Source organism: Oncorhynchus nerka, linkage group LG13 (assembly GCF_034236695.1).
Source record: "Oncorhynchus nerka isolate Pitt River linkage group LG13, Oner_Uvic_2.0, whole genome shotgun sequence".
NCBI lineage: Eukaryota > Metazoa > Chordata > Actinopteri > Salmoniformes > Salmonidae > Oncorhynchus > Oncorhynchus nerka.
The window spans coordinates 11,493,315-11,515,652 of record NC_088408.1 but is presented as its reverse complement, the minus strand read 5'-3'; the positions used below and the strand labels follow the sequence as shown (position 1 = coordinate 11,515,652).

The 22,338-nt window shown below is 42.2% G+C and overlaps 1 protein-coding gene across 1 annotated transcript; it reads left to right on the top strand.

The window, feature by feature from the left end:
- Nucleotides 1–392: 392 nt before the first annotated feature.
- LOC115140372 (uncharacterized) lies at nucleotides 393–22,304 on the top strand. The gene is made up of 14 exons (XM_029678719.2): nucleotides 393–753; nucleotides 1,546–1,642; nucleotides 1,809–1,929; nucleotides 2,111–2,246; nucleotides 3,823–3,971; nucleotides 4,313–4,456; nucleotides 4,591–4,687; nucleotides 4,811–4,945; nucleotides 6,078–6,081; nucleotides 9,246–9,480; nucleotides 14,423–14,572; nucleotides 20,294–20,406; nucleotides 21,013–21,066; nucleotides 21,321–22,304. Exons 1-14 carry the CDS (start codon nucleotides 560–562, stop codon nucleotides 21,444–21,446), a joined length of 1,755 nt encoding a protein of 584 aa, XP_029534579.2. The 5' UTR covers nucleotides 393–559; the 3' UTR covers nucleotides 21,447–22,304.
- Nucleotides 22,305–22,338: the final 34 nt, after the last annotated feature.

The window sequence follows — 22,338 nt, the reverse complement described above, 5'->3', positions numbered from 1 at the left end:
AACGTCTTAGCCAGTTGACCTTATCTGAAGTAACGTCTTAGCCAGTTGACCTTATCTGAAGTAATGTCTTAGACGGTTAACCTTAATTGAAGTCATTTCTGTATCTGACATTGCAGCCTTCTTGAAAGGCGAGTCAAGAATGACTGATCTCCCTTGCGTCATAAAAAACTACTCCATATGATTTGTAGATCAGTCAGTCACAATTTACCCATGATACATTACGGTTTTGATGCTCTCGAACACAGCCATTGACTAGGCCAGGGCTAGGCAGGTTCGCCTGTAAGCCTACTAAGCGCTAAGGTGATGATATAGCGCCACCTGCTGTCTGATTAATGTATTGCATCCTCCAGGCAGAGGCTCTTCATTGAAGGGTGTGTCCTCACAGTGCCACAGGTGATAATGATGCCAATAATTGCACACTAGGAACAACAAGTGACTTTTCAGAGTCATCAGCAATTGTACTCTTAAAATAGTTTACCTGGAAGAAACTACTAAATAACATTTAGGACTACTCTGCTTCTACGGTTTATTTTTCACCTGCAAAAACAGTGACGGAAAGATGAAGATTTCAGAAAGGCCTAGTGACACGGTCCGTCTCTCTGTATTGGAACATCTCCGTGTGGTTCACGGGATAAAGCTGAAGAGCTGTGGAAGGAAGAAAGAGAGAAGGTTTACAGGTGGTACCAAAGTGTTCGGCGTTCCACTGGAGAGTTTGCCGTTGTGTTACATTCCTCCATGTGGGCTGTTACCCTGGTAAGAACTAGGGTTACGAAGGTACCGCTAATTTACCAAATTTACCCGGATTTTCTGTCATTTTGATCATTAACAAGCTACGGCAATATATATCGTAAGTTTTGGAAATGTTATGCTTTAACTTGATAGAAAATATTATTTTATAGATATATATTCCCCTTTAAAAAAAATGTATAGCTGTGTCCATGAGTTTCTAGTAGATGTATAATGTTCAAGAGAGAATTGCCTAATTCATGAAAAAGGCATCTAATCAACAATGAAATTATATTAAATTAACTCTACAACTATTTACTTGTTTCACAACTGCCACCAGTTTGACGTAAAAACATTGGCAACGAATCCATATAGACATAGTAAAATATTTAACTGTATAAGAATGTTAAATGCTGAAACCCTCATTAAACACCAATGATATTCACTATACATTTAGGATCATGTTTTATATTTAAGATAATGATTTACAACTTCAATTTCATTTTAAAATCATATAATTTAATATATTTTACATGTAATAAGGCCAGAGAAGGAGACGGAGATGATTACAGACACCTGTTATAATTTGAAGTACCCAAAAGAGCCAGATGTCTTTTGATGGATTACATAATATCCTTGAAAGATACCAAAATTCTGGTAGTTAACGGAGTTTCCTGTAAAATAAACTATTTTGCTACCCTAGTAAGAACAAAGTGTAGTAAGAACAAAACCCTAGTAAGAACACACAGGCTCTATTCTAACAATGTACAACTGAAGTGAGAAATAATAATTCCTATTAATCTTACAACTTCAATGTAGCTTCCTAGTGGATGCCTGTGAGCATCTACTGGAACATGCTGGGACTGATGGCCTTTTCAGAAAATCCGGCTCTGTTGTTCGTCTGAGGACCCTTAGGGTAAGTGTGACTTCAACATGCACGGATTGTTGATTAAAGGATGTCAATTTAAGACTTGTTTTGTTATTTGATGGACTTTGAACTCCCCCCCCCCCCCCTCCTCGTTCCTCACCAAACCCTCCCCCTCTTTCCTCACCAAACCCCCACACCTCCAACAATAACACAGGCCAAACTAGACCACGGGGAGGCCTGTCTATCCACAGCCCTCCCCTGTGACGTGGCCAGCCTTTTGAAGCTGTTCTGTCGTGAGCTTCCAGACCCCCTGTTCCCCTCAGACCTCCACTCAGGTAGGCAGCCTAGAGGTTGAAGGTCGCTGGTTTAAATCCCGGCTTTAATGGGGGAAATTATGGGCCCATACTCAGTGTCTCAGAATAGAATTGCTGATTTAGGCTCAGATCCACTGAATACAGGTCCTGTGTGAATTGAGTCTGTGACAATAATAGACGGCAACACATTTTCTTTCTCCAGCCCTGCTGAAGGCCCAGCTATTACCCACTTCGGAGGAGAGGGCCTTGGCCACCCAGCTGCTGTCCTGCCTACTGCCTGACAGGAACTTTGCCTTCCTCAGTTACTTCTTCCACTTCCTCTCAAAGGTCTCCCACAGGTAATATGTTTGGCGGTAGCATTGCTATTGTGGGGGAATAGCAGGCAACAGGGAAAGTGTACTAGACTGTTCACTCTGCTACCGTTGCTTTGTGATGGCCACTCCAATACATTGACTTTGTTGTCCTTAAGCCATTTTTCCATAACTTTGGAAGTATGCTTGGGGCATTGTCCATTTGGAAGACCCATTTGCAACCAAGCTTTAACTTCCTGACTGATGTCTTGAGCTGTTGCTTCAATATATCCACTAAATTTTCCTTTCTCACGATGCCATCTATTTTGTGAAGTGCACCAGTCCCTCCTGCAGCAATGCACCCCCACAACATGACGCTGCCACCCCTGTGCTTCATGGTTGGGATGGTGTTCTTCGGCATGCAAGCCTCCCCCTTTTTCCTCCAAACATAACAATGGTCATTATGGCTAAACAGTTTTATTTTTGTTTCATCAGACCAGAGGACATTTCTCCAAAAAGTACAATCTTTGTCCCTATGTGCAGTTGCAAACCGTAGTCTGGCATTTTTATGTCAGTTTTAGAGTAGTGGCTTCTTCCTTGCTGAGCGGCCTTTCAGGTTAATTCAATATAGGACACATTTTTACTGTGGATATAGGTACTTTTGGACCAGTTTCCTCCAGCATCTTCACAATGTCCTTTGCTGTTCTGGGATTGATTTGCACTTTTCGCACCAAAGTACATTCATCTCTAGGAGACTGAACGCTTCTCCTTCCTGAGTGGTATGACGGCTGTATGGTCTCATTGTGTTTATAGTTGCGTGCTATTGTTTGTACAGATGAACATGGTACCTTCAGACATTTGGAAATGGCTCCCAAGGATGAACCAGACTTGTTTTTGTTTCTGAGGTCTTGTTTGATTTCTTTTTGATTTTTCCCATGATGTCAAGCAAAGAGGCACTGAGTTTGAAGGTAGGGCTTGAAATACATCCTCAGGTACACCTCCAATTAACTCAAATGATGTCAATTAGCCAAAAAGAAGCTTCTAAAGCCATGACATAATTTTCTGGAATTTTCCGAGCTGTTTAAAGGCAGTCAACTTAGTGTATGAAAACTTCTGACCGACTGCAATTGTGATACAGTGAAATAATATGTCTGTAAACAATTGTTGGAAAAATGACTTGTCATGCACAAAGTAGGTCTCCTAACAAGACTTGCCAAAACTATAGTTTAACAAGAAATTTGTGGCGTGGTTGAAAAACGAGTTTTAATGACTCCAACCTAAGTGTATGTAAACTTCCGACTTCAACTGTAGCTATTACCCCTGCACGTTGATCTGGAACTCTCTGTATATAGCTCTGTTCTTCTGAATTTTATTCATCTTGAGTTTTTATTTTAACTCCATCGTTGGGAAGGGCTTGAAACCAAGCATTTCACAGTGAAGTCTACACCTGTTGTTATTTGTCGCTTTCTCTGAATACATTTGTATCTAGTGCTGTAAAGGTCAAGACCATTCTTTTTCGGAACTCCGTCTGAGACGGCAGCTTTTGATCCAAAGTGCCTGGTAGTTCCGGTTCTTATTGAGATCATCAATTGTCTTCTCTCTGTTTTTCTATCATTTTTCTAAGGTGTGCAGAGAACCGGATGACCAATAGTAACCTGGCTGTGATCTTTGCCCCGAGCCTGCTTCCCCCCAGCCACGGAACAGAGGGGATGGACACACATATGAAACTCAAGGCTGTGGTCTATACCTTCATAGAGAATGTCCATTCATTTGGTATGACTCTCACACCCCTCATTCTCCACCTCGATTGCTTTTTTATTTTACCTTTTATTTAACTAGGCAAGTCAGTTAAGAACGAATTCTTATTTTCAATGACTGCCTAGGAACAGTGGGTTAACTGCCTGTTCAGGGGCAGAACGACAGATTTGTACCTTGTCAGCTCGGGGGTTTGAACTTGCAACCTTCCGGTTACTAGTCCAGCGCTCTAACCACTAGGCTACCCTGCCGCCCCGGGTAGCCCATCAGATGTAGGACGGGACTCGTATGATGATGTCATGTAGGGGGGCTCCCAATTGGCGACGTGTTCTAAGGCACTGCAAATGTCTGTCTATTAGGTGTGGTTCCTCAGGTGATCATGGAGGGCATCCCAGGTCATGCTGAGATGTCTCCCTGCAGGAAGAGACGGCCACTCAGAAAGAGCCTGGGTATGGAGGCCTTCCCAGACATTCAGCTTTTCAGGAGCAAAACATTTTGCTCAGGTACATGTTTACAATCTATTTTTCCACATGAATTTGGGCTGTCAGATTGTGTGTGCAGTATAATGACACTGTTTCAGAGACTTTTCATTTGAGCTTGTGATAATTTCATGATGAATTTAACTTCCGTTACCCAGAGAAACCAGGCTCAAGTCCTTCAGCTCGGTTGGCTAGATCTCCCTCCACCCCAGTGAGGACAGAGAGCTGTAGAGTACAGAGCAAAACACTCAAAAGGTAAAATTTAGTTTCGTGTGATATACCTTTTTAACAAAGCTCAGAGAAACCGATCAAGGTAGGGTCCTGCCCCACGTAGGTGGAACAACTAACAGTTTTCATTCCCTGTCCACCCCTCCTCAGAATAGATTCGGGAAACGTTGGGTGTTTTTCAGCCAAAAGGCTGAAGGGAGGTGACGGTATCCGCAGGGATCCTGGTCGGTCTGGTCTGGGAAAGCTGAACCTAAGCCCCTGGAAAAGCAGGAGACGCACCACTCTGTAGTCTCATGTCAAATAGAGAGATCTCCATTCATCAGACATCAAGGCCCATATGTCAGTTATTGTTTTGCATTGAAGATGAGAATGAAACCCTATGAATGTCACATTTTATTGTAAAGACATTTTATTTGTCTTTTGGACTATATATTTAATTTATTTTCCCTGTACATATTTCCTGTAGTCCACCTGTCCAACATGTCTGTAAAACTAACATTTGTTTTAATAAATAGGTTTATTTTTAATTTTACTTTGGAGTCAAAGGTATGAAAATACAATTTTAGCCACATCTTAGGCTATTGCATGTCTGTCTGCTAATTTGTAAAGCACACAAGAAAACGAATATGGCACACTGATTCGCTTAATTATTAACGTTGTCCGCCGACCAATGACATTCACGGAGATGCCAGTTACTTTCGGGAGCCTGGCAACAGTGGTAGGCTAATAAACTGGAGCAAGGACCGACTGCATCCTCGTTCAGCATTACAGGCTCCTGCTCCTCGCATCCAGGACACACGGTAAGGGAAACGCTATATTGTAAGGTTCAGATAAATATCGTATAGGCCTTTTCGAAATGTCTAACCGTAGCTTAATAATATTGAAAACATTGCATCTGTTGAATTAATATCGTTTATTGGTGTATCTAAATCTTGGGATGACTGTAGCGGACTCTGTAGCAATTTTCCCTCTGACGTCGGCCTAAACGTTTGATGGCGGACCTACAACCTACATTTTGTTTTCACAGAAAAGAGGCAAACGCACATATGCCTTAATTCCACATACTGTAGGTCAATAGTTGATTTGATTATATGGCTAATTAGCCTGATGCATGCTATATACATTTGTATATATTTCCATTCTGGCAATATTTACAGATAGACAACACCTTTTTTATGTGCGTAATTTTGGATTTATTATGGTTTGTATAGGTTATTCCCACGTCAACATTATTTAGGCATCAACAGCGATATTTGGGACCACGTTTTGTGTGATATTTGCCTATAGGGGAATATTTGGTTTATTTGTACCTGCCTCCTGTAAACCAGCGGTCACATAAGGTTGTCCATACAAAACGTTAAAATATTTTTAAATGGTAATTGTAAAATGAGGTAACAATGTCTATACTTGTTTCCAGTGGCGTAACGCAGTTTCACAGGGCGCAAGGTCTTTATAAATGTTTGTGCAGAGAAATGTGTAGTTTCTCGTGCTATTTTGCTATTGGGCTGAGATTTTTTTGTTGCTGTTTTAGAGCTCAGAGATTCTCAATCTCAAATATTTGTCCTAATGTTAGACCAACGTATCAGCTGTCACACCATGTAAAGGAACAACCATACAACTGGTGTCGGACACCATAAAAGGCTTTGTTTGTATTTTTATTTTCAATGTCCAAGTAATTAAAGGCATTGATTGTTTTAATTCTAACATTTTGAGAGTATTCAAATGTGTGATAAATCTTATTTTTGTAGCATTGTGAAACGCTCCCGGGCTAATGGTATGTGTGTCCCAGATTTAAAACGTTTTGTAAAGAAAGCATCCTTTGGGTCTAGCACAGAAAATACTTTCATTGTTTAAGCATATGTTGCTGAACAGTGATTACAATACTTTATTTCTCAATATTGACAAAATATATATCTTAAGGGGATTAGCCATCAATGACGGAGTTGACAACAGATACTCAAAACATACAAACGTTTGTAAAATATGAAAATAATTAATTTGAAAATCTCCAATAACTGTTCATCTTTTTACGGAATTGAAAAAATCCGATTTTTCATTCAAGTGGTGTATATACCGTAACAATTTAGCTGTTTCAATGTAGCTTTACTTCTCTGAAAACAGATACTGTGTTATATTGAATTCATCAGGCAGATTGAGTTGACAGTTTATGGTTGTGATCATGGTGATTCCAGTATTTGGTTTTTAAATCAGAAGTAGAGAACTTTCCAGACCATTAGTGGTCTTGTTTCACTACATGTAATGAGGACATAAGGGGTCTTTATGGTATAGCTGAACCCTTGTCATTTCTGATTAATATACAGTACCTTCAGAAAGTCACTCATACCCTTTGACATATTCCACATTTTGTGTTACAGCCTGTATTCAAAATGGCTGACGTATTAAAAAACATCTCCCCATCTACACACTATCCCATAATGTCAAAGTGAAAACCATATATTTTTAGAAATGTTAGCAAATATCTCATTTACATAAGTATTCATACCCCTGAGTCAATACTTTGTAGAAGCACCTTTGGCAGCGATTACAGCTGTGAGTCTTTCTGGAAAAGAGCTTTCCACACCTCGATTGTAGAATATTTTCCCATAATAGTTTTCAAAATTCTTCAAGCTCTCTCAAAGAGGGATCATTGCTAGACAACCATTTTCAGGTCTTGACAGACTTAAATCTACTTAAATCTCCTTAAATCTATCTCAGCCACTCAGGAATATTCACTGTCTTCTACACTGGAATTGCTCACCAAGATTTGGCCTGTTGGGTTGTGTTTTAAGTTATTGTTCTGCTGAAATGTGAATTCATCTCCCAGTGTCTGGTGGAAAGACTGAACCAGGTTTTCTTCTAGGATTTTGTCTGCTTAGCGGCATTGTTTTTTTATCCCGAAAAACTACTCAGTCCTTAACGATTACAAGCATGCCCATAACATGATGCAGCCACTACTATGCTTGAAATATGAAGAGTAGTACTCACTAATGATGTATTAGATTTGCCGCAAACCTAACATTTTGTGTTCAGGACAAAAAGTTAATTGCTTTGCCACATTTTTCAGTGGTACTTTAGTGCTTTGTGGCAAACAAGATGCAGGTTTTGGAATATTTATTTTCTATACTTTTCACTGTCAATTAGGTTAGTATTGTGGAGTAACTACGATGTTGTTGATCCAACCTCCGGTGAAAACTATCACAGCCATTAAACTACAACTTTTTTTAGTCACCATTGGCTTCATGGTGAAATCCCTTAGAGGTTTCCTTCCTCTCCGGCAACAGAGTTAGGAAGGACGCCTGAATCGTTGTAGTGACTGGGGGTATTGATACATCATCCAAAGTGCAATGCATAGCTTCACCATGCTCAAAGGGATATTCAATGTCTACTGTTTCTTATTTACCAGTCTACCAATAGGTGTCCTTCTTTGAAAGGCATTGGACAGTAGCTTTATTACTCAAACTGTTTCAATGTAACGTGTTTGTATCGGTCAGGCAGATTGAGTTGACAGTTTATGGTTGTGATCATGGTGATTCCAGTATTGTTTGTTAGAGAACTTTCCAGACCATTACTGGTCTTTGTGGTTGAATCTGTGTTTGACATTCACTGCTCAACTGAGGGACCTTACAGATAATCATATGTGTGGAATACAGAGATGAGGTAGTCATTCAAAATGCATGTTCCACTATTATTGAGCACAGAGTAAGTCCATGCAACTTTTTTAAACCTCTGAATTTATTTAGGGTTGCCATAACAAAGGGGTTGAATGCTTATGGACTCAAGACATTTCGGCTTTTAATTTTTAATTCATTTGTACAAATTTCAAAAAGAGAATTCCAATTTGACATAAGGTATTGTGTAGACCAGCAACAAAAAAAATCTACATTTTATAAATAATAAAATCAGGCTGTAATACAACAAAATAGGCATGTCAAGGCATAGAGTCGACATGGAAATTAATTAATAATTACCAAAACAAATATTTTCCATTAAAATGATCCTAAATGAACATTTTTAAGAACCAATAATGGAACAACATTTTTTTTCACTATAAAAATAAAGTTTACCTGCCAGACAAGGATTGTCCTGACTACCAGTAATTCTTGAGTAAATTTCCTGCTATTCTACACAGTTTGCCATGAAGCTGAGAGAGACATGTTGCAGTTTTTTCTAATTTCCTGACATGTTTATACAGTATGCCATCTGGTAAGCTTGTGTTCTATGCCAGTGCCTGCGTTAAAGCCTGCCACCTTATCCTTCAACGGAGACCTTTTATAAGTGCCTAAATGTCCCTGTATCCACTTTACGTTGTTTGTTTATGCATACACGTTTATAGATGATGTAATGCATTATTAATCATGATCTGTACCATGTTTGACTTTGACTTTGTTCCACAATGTGGTATAAAAATAACTATTCTAACTCCATACAGTTTTCTAATGATGGTTCCTGTCAGATGGACTTTCTTCTGATGAAAGAATATAATTAGAATAACACGTTTTTCAGTTGCATTTTCTCCTAACTACATTAGACACAACATATAGGCCTGTTAGACATTATAAGTAACATTGTTTTTATCTCCTTATAGCCGACACCAGAGATGGCTTCGGCAGTCAGGTTGAGTAGATCAGTGCTGCTGATTGTTCTGGTGTGTATAGCGGGTCTGGCATCGGCCCGGAGCCCCCGCACGGCGGACCAGGTATCTGAGGCCGACATTCAGCGTCTCCTACACGGAGTCATGGAGCAGCTGGGCATCGCTCGGCCCAGGGTGGAGTACCCTGCTCACCAGGCCACCAACATCGTGGGGCCACAGAGCATCCAAGGTAGGTGATTATGGTCCATGATTTCTAATAATAATGTATGGGTTAAAGGTCCGTTATAGTCATGGATAGTAGTTTCCAGTGTTCTCTAGTTTGTGCTTATTCTGTATCCATTTGTTTTTGGTCAATAACCACGTTCATCCAACCACTTATTGTGGATTAATTACCCGACTCATAAGAAAAAAAAACTAACTTCAGGACTTATGTAAAACAGCAAATTTGTCTGTAAAATGTAGACTAAACAAAATACTCAAGACAAGGTGGGATCTTTTTTTCTCAGGGAAATTGATTATGCGACAATTGCGGTGGAAATGCTTTTATGTGCAAATATTGATATAAAAACAATCATATCGTAGTAAACTTGGAGTCACGCAATGACATGTTTCGATGTACTACCGAAGATGATCTATTATATTGACAAGATGGTCCAGTGACTGCTCTAACAATGGAAATATAGTACATGTCCTCAAAGATGTAAGGCATGTGGGAAGAGGGGAGATCAGGTGGGACCATTCTATCCAATGAGAGGGCAGATACGCCAGGCTCAGCTCAGTTGTTTTTCTCAAAGGTTCTGGAATGCCATGTGCTTACATCAGTACATTTGGAACAAACTAAACAATAATAATAAATAAAAAAACATATATTTGATCAAATAAGCCTCACATAATTCGACACTCTCATAGACATCCAGGGGTGGACTAGGACCAAAAAACGGAACTGGCATTTCTAACACAACGGCCCATTCTTTTCCTTGAGGCCCCCACACCGGCCCATTTTGTTTTCTCAATGCCCCCATTATTAGTGAGATAATGATAATTTTGTGCAACAAACCCAAGTTAGACAGGCCTACTGGGCTAAATATGGACCAGCCCATCTGGCATTTGCCCGAAAAGCCAGATGGCCAGTCCACTTCTGTAGACCTCCCCACTTGGTCTGCTTATCTTGCATGGACAGATTTTGGGTGGAGTAAATTCTTTCCCTTTGCCTCTTCCTCTCTGGTACCACCACACCACATGGAAGTCTATAGGTAGATGGAATAAATGATGATAAACTTTACAACTTATTCCTTAACTTCATAACATATGGTGGTTAAGTCCACAGTGATGAGCTTAATGCAAATGTCCACGAAATATAGGATAGGTTATCATTTGAATGGCGCTGGTGACATATTGATCGGTGCTTGGCTGCAAATTGTCAAATACAAATGATCTGGTTTAAAAAAATCATAATATCTCATCATATCGTACCTGTCCGTTGTATCAGCGAACCGTCTATAGAGTATCCACCAACACCAGCCTGGGAAAGTTTTGTTTTGTGACAAAACCATCAGTAAAGTTGAAAATGCGATGGAAACCTGAGAACTTACCGGCAAAAGGGTTTTTTAAATGTTCACTACGTCATTACGCACACCCTTTTAACAGCAACAAGTCAGTGAGATGGAAACACCCTTTTAACAGCAACAAGTCAGTGAGATGGAAACACCCTTTTAACAGCAACAAGTCAGTGAGATGGAAACACCCTTTTAACAGCAACAAGTCAGTGAGATGGAAACACCCTTTTAACAGCAACAAGTCAGTGAGATGGAAACACCCTTTTAACAGCAACAAGTCAGTGAGATGGAAACACCCTTTTAACAGCAACAAGTCAGTGAGATGGAAACACCCTTTTAACAGCAACAAGTCAGTGAGATGGAAACATCCTTTTAACAAGTCAGTTTAACAGCAACAAGTCAGTGAGATGGAAACACCCTTTTAACAGCAACAAGTCAGTGAGATGGAAACATTCTTTTAACAAGTCAGTGAGATGGAAACACCCTTTTAACAGCAACAAGTCAGTGAGATGGAAACATCCTTTTAACAGCAACAAGTCAGTGAGATGGAAACATCCTTTTAACAAGTCAGTGAGATGGAAACACCCTTTTAACAGCAACAAGTCAGTGAGATGGAAACACCCTTTTAACAGCAACAAGTCAGTGAGATGGAAACATCCTTTTAACAGCAACAAGTCAGTGAGATGGAAACATCCTTTTAACAAGTCAGTGAGATGGAAACACCCTTTTAACAGCAACAAGTCAGTGAGATGGAAACACCCTTTTAACAACAACAAGTCAGTGAGATGGAAACATCCTTTTAACAGCAACAAGTCAGTGAGATGGAAACATCCTTTTAACAAGTCAGTGAGATGGAAACATCCTTTTAACAAGTCAGTGAGATGGAAACATCCTTTTAACAAGTCAGTGAGATGGAAACATCCTTTTAACAAGTCAGTGAGATGGAAACATCCTTTTAACAAGTCAGTGAGATGGAAACACCCTTTTAACAGCAACAAGTCAGTGAGATGGAAACATCCTTTTAACAGCAACAAGTCAGTGAGATGGAAACACCCTTTTAACAGCAACAAGTCAGTGAGATGGAAACATCCTTTTAACAGCAACAAGTCAGTGAGATGGAAACATCCTTTTAACAGCAACAAGTCAGTGAGATGGAAACACCCTTTTAACAGCAACAAGTCAGTGAGATGGAAACACCCTTTTAACAGCAACAAGTCAGTGAGATGGAAACATCCTTTTGGAAACACCCTTTTAACAGCAACAAGTCAGTGAGATGGAAACATCCTTTTAACAAGTCAGTGAGATGGAAACATCCTTTCAACAAGTCAGTGAGATGGAAACATCCTTTCAACAAGTCAGTGAGATGGAAACATCCTTTCAACAAGTCAGTGAGATGGAAACATCCTTTCAACAAGTCAGTGAGATGGAAACATCCTTTTAACAGCAACAAGTCAGTGAGATGGAAACATCCTTTTAACAGCAACAAGTCAGTGAGATGGAAACATCCTTTTAACAAGTCAGTGAGATGGAAACATCCTTTTAACAAGTCAGTGAGATGGAAACACCCTTTTAACAAGTCAGTGAGATGGAAACATCCTTTTAACAGCAACAAGTCAGTGAGATGGAAACATCCTTTCAACAAGTCAGTGAGATGGAAACATCCTTTTAACAAGTCAATGAGATGGAAACACCCTTTTAACAAGTCAGTGAGATGGAAACATCCTTTTAACAGCAACAAGTCAGTGAGATGGAAACACCCTTTTAACAAGTCAGTGAGATGGAAACATCCTTTTAACAAGTCAGTGAGATGGAAACACCCTTTTAACAAGTCAGTGAGATGGAAACATCCTTTTAACAGCAACAAGGCAGTGAGATGGAAACATCCTTTCAACAGCAACAAGTCAGTGAGATGGAAACATCCTTTTAACAGCAACAAGTCAGTGAGATGGAAACACCCTTTTAACAGCAACAAGTCAGTGAGATGGAAACACCCTTTTAACAGCAACAAGTCAGTGAGATGGAAACATCCTTTCAACAAGTCAGTGAGATGGAAACATCCTTTTAACAAGTCAGTGAGATGGAAACATCCTTTTAACAGCAACAAGTCAGTGAGATGGAAACATCCTTTTAACAGCAACAAGTCAGTGAGATGGAAACATCCTTTCAACAAGCCAGTGAGATGGAAACATCCTTTCAACAAGTCAGTGAGATGGAAACATCCTTTCAACAAGTCAGTGAGATGGAAACACCCTTTTAACAGCAACAAGTCAGTGAGATGGAAACACCCTTTTAACAGCAACAAGTCAGTGAGATGGAAAGATCCTTTTAACAAGTCAGTGAGATGGAAAGATCCTTTTAACAAGTCAGTGAGATGGAAACATCCTTTTAACAAGTCAGTGAGATGGAAACATCCTTTTAACAAGTCAGTGAGATGGAAACATCCTTTTAACAAGTCAGTGAGATGGAAACATCCTTTTAACAGCAACAAGTCAGTGAGATGGAAACATCCTTTTAACAAGTCAGTGAGATGGAAACATCCTTTTAACATGTCAGTGAGATGGAAACATCCTTTTAACAAGTCAGTGAGATGGAAACATCCTTTTAACAAGTCAGTGAGACAAGTCAGTGAAACATCCTTTTAACAAGTCAGTGAGATGGAAACATCCTTTTAACAGCAACAAGTCAGTGAGATGGAAACATCCAAGTCAGTGAGATGGAAACATCCTTTTAACAGCAACAAGTCAGTGAGATGGAAACATCCTTTTAACAAGTCAGTGAGATGGAAACATCCTTTTAACAGCAACAAGTCAGTGAGATGGAAACATCCTTTTAACAGCAACAAGTCAGTGAGATGGAAACACCACTCTGGTGGGAGAATTAGCATATTGTTTTTTATGCAGATGTTAGAATATTTGCATGGAAATCTGTCACCAATTGGATGGAATCCTTCTAAATACCTGACTAATAACAAACTTAGCTAGTGAAGTACAGTAACAACAGGACTGTAACCAACAAAATAGGTTGTCAACTTTATTATGTTAAACCTAACATTTTAGGACAGTATGAAATGGTGTACAACCATCAGCCTAGTTTGTGTATATCTGGGATGTGTCATGTTTTGGCCGATGGTTACGTATTAAGAAATGTACTCTACCCTCTAAAGCAGGACGTAAAAAAAATTTATATATTCCCTACTAGTTTTTACACCACAGGTAGTCATGGGCCCAGTTCAAAGCCTGGAAGAAATCACTGCTATAATGGAGTTCACTTCAATGTATAAGATATTTTATATGTGATCCTGCCAAATGTTAATCAGGAGTATTAAGGCGATATATTCTGTGTGAGAGAGAGAACATTTTTTTCACCAAGCCAATGGTTATAGCTCCCAGTACCATTATGGAGGTTACGTTGACATTTCTGTCCTTGGGTTTCTGTACTATGGTGATATCTAGGCTGAGTAGGTGATATTCCTTGTTCTTATTATGATATTAATTTTACTTTCAAAATACAGTAATCACATTTAAAATGTAAAAACAGTAGTAAACATGTCCTCTCTGTCTCGGGTCAATGAATAAACAATAATGTGTCCCTGTTATGCCATGTTTCCTCCATTAGGTGGAGCTCACGAGGGACTGCAGCACCTGGGGCCCTATGGAAACATCCCCAACATCGTAGCTGAGCTGACAGGGGACAACATCCCTAAAGACTTCAGTGAGGACCATGGATACCCCGACCCTCCTAACCCCTGTCCAGTGGGAAAGACAGGTAGACTGATACCCTCCTAACCCCTGTCCAGTGGGAAAGACACACTGTTACCCTCCTAACCCATGTCCAGTGGGAAAGATTGGTAGACTGTTACCCTCCTAACCCCTGTCCAGTGGGAAAGACACACTGTTACCCTCCTAACCCCTGTCCAGTGGGAAAGACTGGTAGACTGTTACCCTCCTAACCCCTGTCCAGTGGGAAAGACACACTGTTACCCTCCTAACCCCTGTCCAGTGGGAAAGACACACTGTTACCCTCCTAACCCCTGTCCAGTAGGAAAGACAGGTAGACTGATACCCTCCTAACCCCTGTCCAGTGGGAAAGACAGGTAGACTGATACCCTCCTAACCCCTGTCCAGTAGGAAAGACAGGTAGACTGATACCCTCCTAACCCCTGTCCAGTAGGAAAGACAGGTAGACTGATACCCTCCTAACCCCTGTCCAGTGGGAAAGACACACTGTTACCCTCCTAACCCCTGTCCAGTAGGAAAGACAGGTAGACTGATACCCTCCTAACCCCTGTCCAGTGGGAAAGACACACTGTTACCCTCCTAACCCCTGTCCAGTGGGAAAGACACACTGTTACCCTCCTAACCCCTGTCCAGTAGGAAAGACAGGTAGACTGATACCCTCCTAACCCCTGTCCAGTGGGAAAGACAGGTAGACTGATACCCTCCTAACCCCTGTCCAGTAGGAAAGACAGGTAGACTGATACCCTCCTAACCCCTGTCCAGTGGGAAAGACACACTGTTACCCTCCTAACCCCTGTCCAGTAGGAAAGACAGGTAGACTGATACCCTCCTAACCCCTGTCCAGTGGGAAAGACACACTGTTACCCTCCTAACCCCTGTCCAGTAGGAAAGACACACTGTTACCCTCCTAACCCCTGTCCAGTGGGAAAGACAGGTAGACTGATACCCTCCTAACCCCTGTCCAGTGGGAAAGACACACTGTTACCCTCCTAACCCCTGTCCAGTGGGAAAGACACACTGTTACCCTCCTAACCCCTGTCCAGTGGGAAAGACTGGTAGACTGTTACCCTCCTAACCCCTGTCCAGTGGGAAAGACAGGTAGACTGTTACCCTCCTAACCCCTGTCCAGTAGGAAAGACACACTGTTACCCTCCTAACCCCTGTCCAGTGGGAAAGACAGACTGTTACCCTCCTAACCCCTGTCCAGTAGGAAAGACACACTGTTACCCTCCTAACCCCTGTCCAGTGGGAAAGACACACTGTTACCCTCCTAACCCCTGTCCAGTGGGAAAGACACACTGTTACCCTCCTAACCCCTGTCCAGTAGGAAAGACACACTGTTACCCTCCTAACCCCTGTCCAGTGGGAAAGACTGGTAGACTGTTACCCTCCTAACCCCTGTCCAGTGGGAAAGACTGGTAGACTGTTACCCTCCTAACCCCTGTCCAGTGGGAAAGAAAGGTAGACTGATACCCTCCTAACCCCTGTCCAGTGGGAAAGAAAGGTAGACTGTTACCCTCCTTACCCCTGTCCAGTGGGAAAGACAGGTAGACTGATACCCTCCTTACCCCTGTCCAGTAGGAAAGACACACTGTTACCCTCCTAACCCCTGTCCAGTAGGAAAGACAGACTGTTACCCTCCTAACCCCTGTCCAGTGGGGAAGACAGGTAGACTGTTACCCTCCTAACCCCTGTCCAGTGGGAAAGACAGGTAGACTGTTACCCTCCTAACCCCTGTCCAGTGGGAAAGACAGGTAGACTGATACCCTCCTTACCCCTGTCCAGTAGGAAAGACACACTGTTACCCTCCTAACCCCTGTCCAGTGGGAAAGAAAGGTAGACTGTTACCCTCCTAACCCCTGTCCAATAGGAAAGACTGGTAGACTGTTACCCTCCTAACCCCTGTCCAGTGGGAAAGACAGGTAGACTGATACCCTCCTAACCCCTGTCCAATAGGAAAGACTGGTAGACTGTTACCCTCCTAACCCCTGTCCAGTGGGAAAGACAGGTAGACTGATACCCTCCTAACCCCTGTCCAATAGGAAAGACTGGTAGACTGTTACCCTCCTAACCCCTGTCCAGTGGGAAAGACTGGTAGACTGTTACCCTCCTAACCCCTGTCCAATAGGAAAGACAGGTAGACTGGTACCCTCCTGTCCAATAGGAAAGACTGGTAGACTGTTACCCTCCTAACCCCTGTCCAATAGGAAAGACTGGTAGACTGTTACCCTCCTAACCCCTGTCCAATAGGAAAGCCTGGTAGACTGTTACCCTCCTTACCCCTGTCCAATAGGAAAGCCTGGTAGACTGATACCCTCCTAACCCCTGTCCAATAGGAAAGACTGGTAGACTGTTACCCTCCTAACCCCTGTCCAATAGGAAAGACTGGTAGACTGTTACCCTCCTAACCCCTGTCCAATAGGAAAGCCTGGTAGACTGTTACCCTCCTTACCCCTGTCCAATAGGAAAGCCTGGTAGACTGTTACCCTCCTAACCCCTGTCCAGTGGGAAAGACTGGTAGACTGGTACCCTCCTGTCCAATAGGAAAGACTGGTAGACTTACCCTCCTGTCCAATAGGAAAGACTGGTAGACTGTTGCCCTCCTGTCCAATAGGAAAGACTGGTAGACTGTTACCCTCCTGTCCAATAGGAAAGGCAGGTAGACTGTTACCCTCCTGTCCAATAGGAAAGACTGGTAGACTGTTACCCTCCTGTCCAATAGGAAAGGCAGGTAGACTGTTACCCTCCTAACCCCTGTCCAGTAGGAAAGACTGGTAGACTGTTACCCTCCTAACCCCTGTCCAATAGGAAAGCCTGGTAGACTGTTACCCTCCTTACCCCTGTCCAATAGGAAAGCCTGGTAGACTGTTACCCTCCTAACCCCTGTCCAATAGGAAAGCCTGGTAGACTGTTACCCTCCTTACCCCTGTCCAATAGGAAAGCCTGGTAGACTGTTACCCTCCTTACCCCTGTCCAATAGGAAAGCCTGGTAGACTGTCACCCTCCTAACCCCTGTCCAGTGGGAAAGACAGGTAGACAGTTACCCTCCTGTCCAATAGGAAAGGCAGGTAGACTGATACCCTCCTGTCCAATAGGAAAGGCAGGTAGAATGTTACCCTCCTGTCCAATAGGAAAGACTGGTAGACTGTTACCCTCCTAACCCCTGTCCAGTGGGAAAGACAGGTAGACTGATACCCTCCTAACCGCTGTCCAATAGGAAAGACTGGTAGACTGTTACCCTCCTAACCCCTGTCCAGTGGGAAAGACTGGTAGACTGTTACCCTCCTAACCCCTGTCCAGTGGGAAAGACAGGTAGACTGTTACCCTCCTGTCCAATAGGAAAGACTGGTAGGCAGTTACCCTCCTGTCCAATAGAAAAGACTGGTAGACAATTACCCTCCTGTCCAATAGGAAAGACTGGTAGACATTTACCCTCCTGTCCAATAGGAAAGACTGGTAGACAGTTACCCTCCTGTCCAATAGGAAAGACCGGTAGACAGTTACCCTCCTGTCCAATAGGAAAGACCGGTAGACAGTTACCCTCCTGTCCAATAGGAAAGACTGGTAGACAGTTACCCTCCTGTCCAATAGGAAAGACTGGTAGACAGTTACCCTCCTGTCCAATAGGAAAGACTGGTAGACAGTTACCCTCCTAACCCCTGTCCAATAGGAAAGGCTGGTAGACAGTTACCCTCCTAACCCCTGTCCAATAGGAAAGGCTGGTAGACAGTTACCCTCCTAACCCCTGTCCAATAGGAAAGACTGGTAGACGGTACTTATTCCACATGTACATAAAGGACTACTATACCTTAATTTACACAAATAGACAGCCTGACACACACTGTATAACACAACGATGTAGCCTGGGTGACAGACTTGAGTTTCTGCATTCGATATTGCAAACAGCTACGACTCGTTGGCTAAAGCAGAAACAGATTTGCACCTACCAAGGCTATTTCTCCTGTATGGGGGTCCGTGGAGGTCCTGCAGGGGGTCCGTGGAGGTCCTGCAGGGGGTCCGTGGAGGTCCTGCAGGGGGTCCGTGGAGGTCCTGCTGGGGGTCCGTGGAGGTCCTGCTGGGGGTCCGTGGAGGTCCTGCAGGGGGTCCGTGGAGGTCCGTGGAGGTCCTGCTGGGGGTCCGTGGAGGTCCGTGGAGGTCCTGCTGGGGGTCCGTGGAGGTCCGTGGGAGGTCCTGCAGGGGGTCCGTGGAGGTCCTGCAGGGGGTCCGCATCCAAATCTCAAAAGAGAGTTCAATCTTCGTTTCATCAGAACAGAGAATCTTGTTTCTCATGGTCTGAGAGTCCTTTAGGTGCCTTTTGACAAACTCCAGGCGGACTGTCATGTGCCTTTTACTGAGGAATGGCTTCCATCTGGCCACTCTACCATAAAGACCTGATTGGTGGTGTGCTGCAGGATTGGTTTTATTTCTGGAAGGTTCTCCCATCTCCACAGAGGAACTCTGGAGCTCTGTCAGAGTGACCATCGGGTTCTTTGTCACCTCCCTGACCAAGGCCCTTCTCCCCAGATTGCTCAGTTTGGCTGGGCGGCCAGCTCTAGGAAGAGTTGGTTGTTCCAAACGTTTTCAATTTAAGAACGATGGAGGCCACTGTGTTCTTGGGGACCTTCAATGCTGCAGAAATGTTTTGGTACCCTTCCCCAGATCTGTGCCTCAACACCATCCTGTCTCGGAGCTCTACAGACAATTCCTTCGACCTCATGGCTTGGTTTTTGCTCTGACATGCAGTGTCAACTGTGGGACCTTATATAGACAGTTGTGTGCCTTTCCAAATCATGTCCATTTACCATAGGTGGACTCCAATCAAGTTGTAGAAACATCTCAAGGATGATCAATTGAAACAGGATGCACCTGAGCTCAATTTCGATTCTTATAGTAAAGGGTCTGAATACTTATGTAAACAAGTTATTTCTGTTTTTAATTTTTAATACATTTGCAAAAATGTCTAAAAAGCTGTTTTTCGCCTTTTGATTATGGGGTATTGTGTGTAGATTGATGAGGGGAAAACATGATTTAATCCATTTTCAAATAATGCTGTAACCTAACAAAATGTGGAAAAAGTCAAGGAGTCTGAATAGTTTCTGAAGGCACTGTATATGTTTCCTGATATTTCTTATATCTCTCAGATATAGGACAGACACTTCAAAACAAACTTCCTTTAGGTTGTTTTGGGGAGGGACAGTCTGTTGTTCCATGTAGTGAAGCTGTTATTCAATGTGTTTGTATTAGAGGTCGGCCTCTAGTTTGTATAGGCTAATAGCACTAAGGCCAAATTATATTTTTCATCAAATGTTTTTATATTTTTTGGGGATGCTTCACGAGGTCTTGGAATTCTAAATCAAATAGCTAAATAATCCATGGTATGACCTTCTTAAAACAATTCCATATAGCTTAGTGGACCCCCCCCCCCAGCCAGGGCTTAGACTGCTATGGGTTAAAGCTGCACCTACAGAAAATCTCTAAATGTGTAGAATTGCAGGAAATTAGCTTGAAAATTGTAAAATGTTCTCTCCGATGTCAAGAGGCGAACCTTAAAAATGTTCCTTCCCAGGGCCTGAGACTTAGTTTGTCTGGCCATGCACTGCCAAAGTCATAGTAAAACTCCTTGTGTGCTGTACTGATTATGAGGGGGTCCCTGAGGAATTTGGTATCCCAAAAGGTTTGAGAAACCCTGTCCTATAGTATTTGGCCAATCTCTGACTCTCTGTTCTCTGCTCCCTCTTTTGTACTGTAGCTGCAGATGGGTGTCTGGAAAACGCCCCGGACACAGCAGAGTTCAGCAGAAAGTTCCAGAACCATCAGCACCTGTTCGACCCCGAGCATGACTACCCTGCTCTGGCTAAGTGGGTGAGTGACTGGGGTGGGTGCTAATGGTTTCTCTGGTTATGGATGTTGCCTATACCATCCCCAAATCAAAACTGACCTTAGATCAGAGCCAGGGGAAATGTCAGCCCACTCCACTAGGCTCAGGAGTGGATACAGTAAACTGACCTTAGATCAGAGTCAGGGGAAATGTCGGCCCACTCCACTAGGCTCAGGAGTGGATACAGTAAACTGACCTTAGATCAGAGTCATGGGAAATGTCAGCCCACTCCACTAGGCTCAGGAGTGGATACAGTAAACTGACCTTAGATCAGAGTCAGGGGAAATGTCAGCCCACTCGACTAGGCTCAGGAGTGGATACAGTAAACTGACCTTAGATCAGACTCTATTCTATTGAACTAGTCCAATAGAATAGTCTATTAGGAAAAATATATTGTTTTGATTTCTACTAACTTACACTACACCCCATCTGTGGACACCAGACAAGTCAACCAGAGAAAATATATTTGTTCCCTTAGAAAAGGCTTAATCCATTTGTTTACAATGATTTGAGAAAAAAAGGCCTTTTCTGTAAAAACAAAAATATATACCTATGTGTGCCCCTACTCACTTTTGGATATTTCCTTTCAGAACAAGGAGCTGTTGTACCAGAAACTGAAGGGAGGAGCCAAAAGAAGAAAAAGGGTGGGTCTATGATTGGTTTGTTTCTTCTCTTTTTTTTTCCTCAGAGAAAAATGTTTTGCTTTTGTAGAAATGTTTTCTGTGAATCCACATCACCACCATTGATTTGTTTTACCCCGAAGGAGATAACCCAACTTTAAACTTACATTTCTGGATGAAGTACATGTTTCTTTATCTTCAGCACAATGACAACTAAATATTTCCTCTCAAAACAGGAAAGTACCCATCTTACCTTATTTTTAAAAAATGTATTCCAGAGTGTCAATAACCCCTACCTGATGGGTCAGAGGCGGAACAATGTGGTGGCCAAGAAGTCTGTTCCCCACTACCCAGAAGAGGACGAAGACTATCGCACCACCACTGCAACAAAAACCACCACCTAAACACACTGTAGTTCTAACATTACTGGCCACCATGTTCACTTCACATTATCTCAAGTAGATTTAAGCAATAAGGCCCGAGGGGGTGTGATATATGGCCAATATACCACGGCTAAGGGCTGTTATTTTCGCACGACACAACGTGGAGTGCCTACATACAGCCCTTAGCTGTGGTATATTGGCCATAAATCACAAACCCCCCCGACGTGCCTTATTGCTTTTATAAACTGGTTACCAACGTAATTGGAGCAGTAAAAATACCCGTGTTATACGGTCTGATATACCACGGCGTCAGCCAATCAGCATTCAGGGCTCGAACCACCTAGTTTATAATAAAACGTCACATCAGACATGTTCTCTAAATGTGTTCCTTTTTCACCATGACACATCTTTGTTGACCTACGTAGCCTACTAACAATGTTAGGTATGGTAACACAGAGGTTTATTGATATGTACCACTTGTGTAAAAAAAAAAAAAAAAAAAAAAGATATTACCATCTGTTAACTTTTTTTCAATCTATCAAAATGACTGTTGCTCAGGGTGGAAAATGTAACAAGTTTATGAGTTATTTTGTGCCTGTGGTCCACTGTGGCAATTCAGTAATATTACAACAGCCTGTGGTCCACTGTGGCAATTCAGTAATATTACAACAGCCTGTGAAGCTGAATGTTGTCTCAATTATATATGTGATCAAACCAAAAAATATGCTGTTTGTGATACAAAATATTTAATCAAGTTGTTGTGATTTAGCTTTTTAAAATTTATTTTGGCTCAAGCCATTATCTAACTCTCTTGCTGTTTTTTTGATGAACATTTGCTGTTAATTCTTAATAATATAAAATAAATGATTTACTCTGCAAGTTTCCCAGGTTTGAGTCCGTTTTGAATAGTATC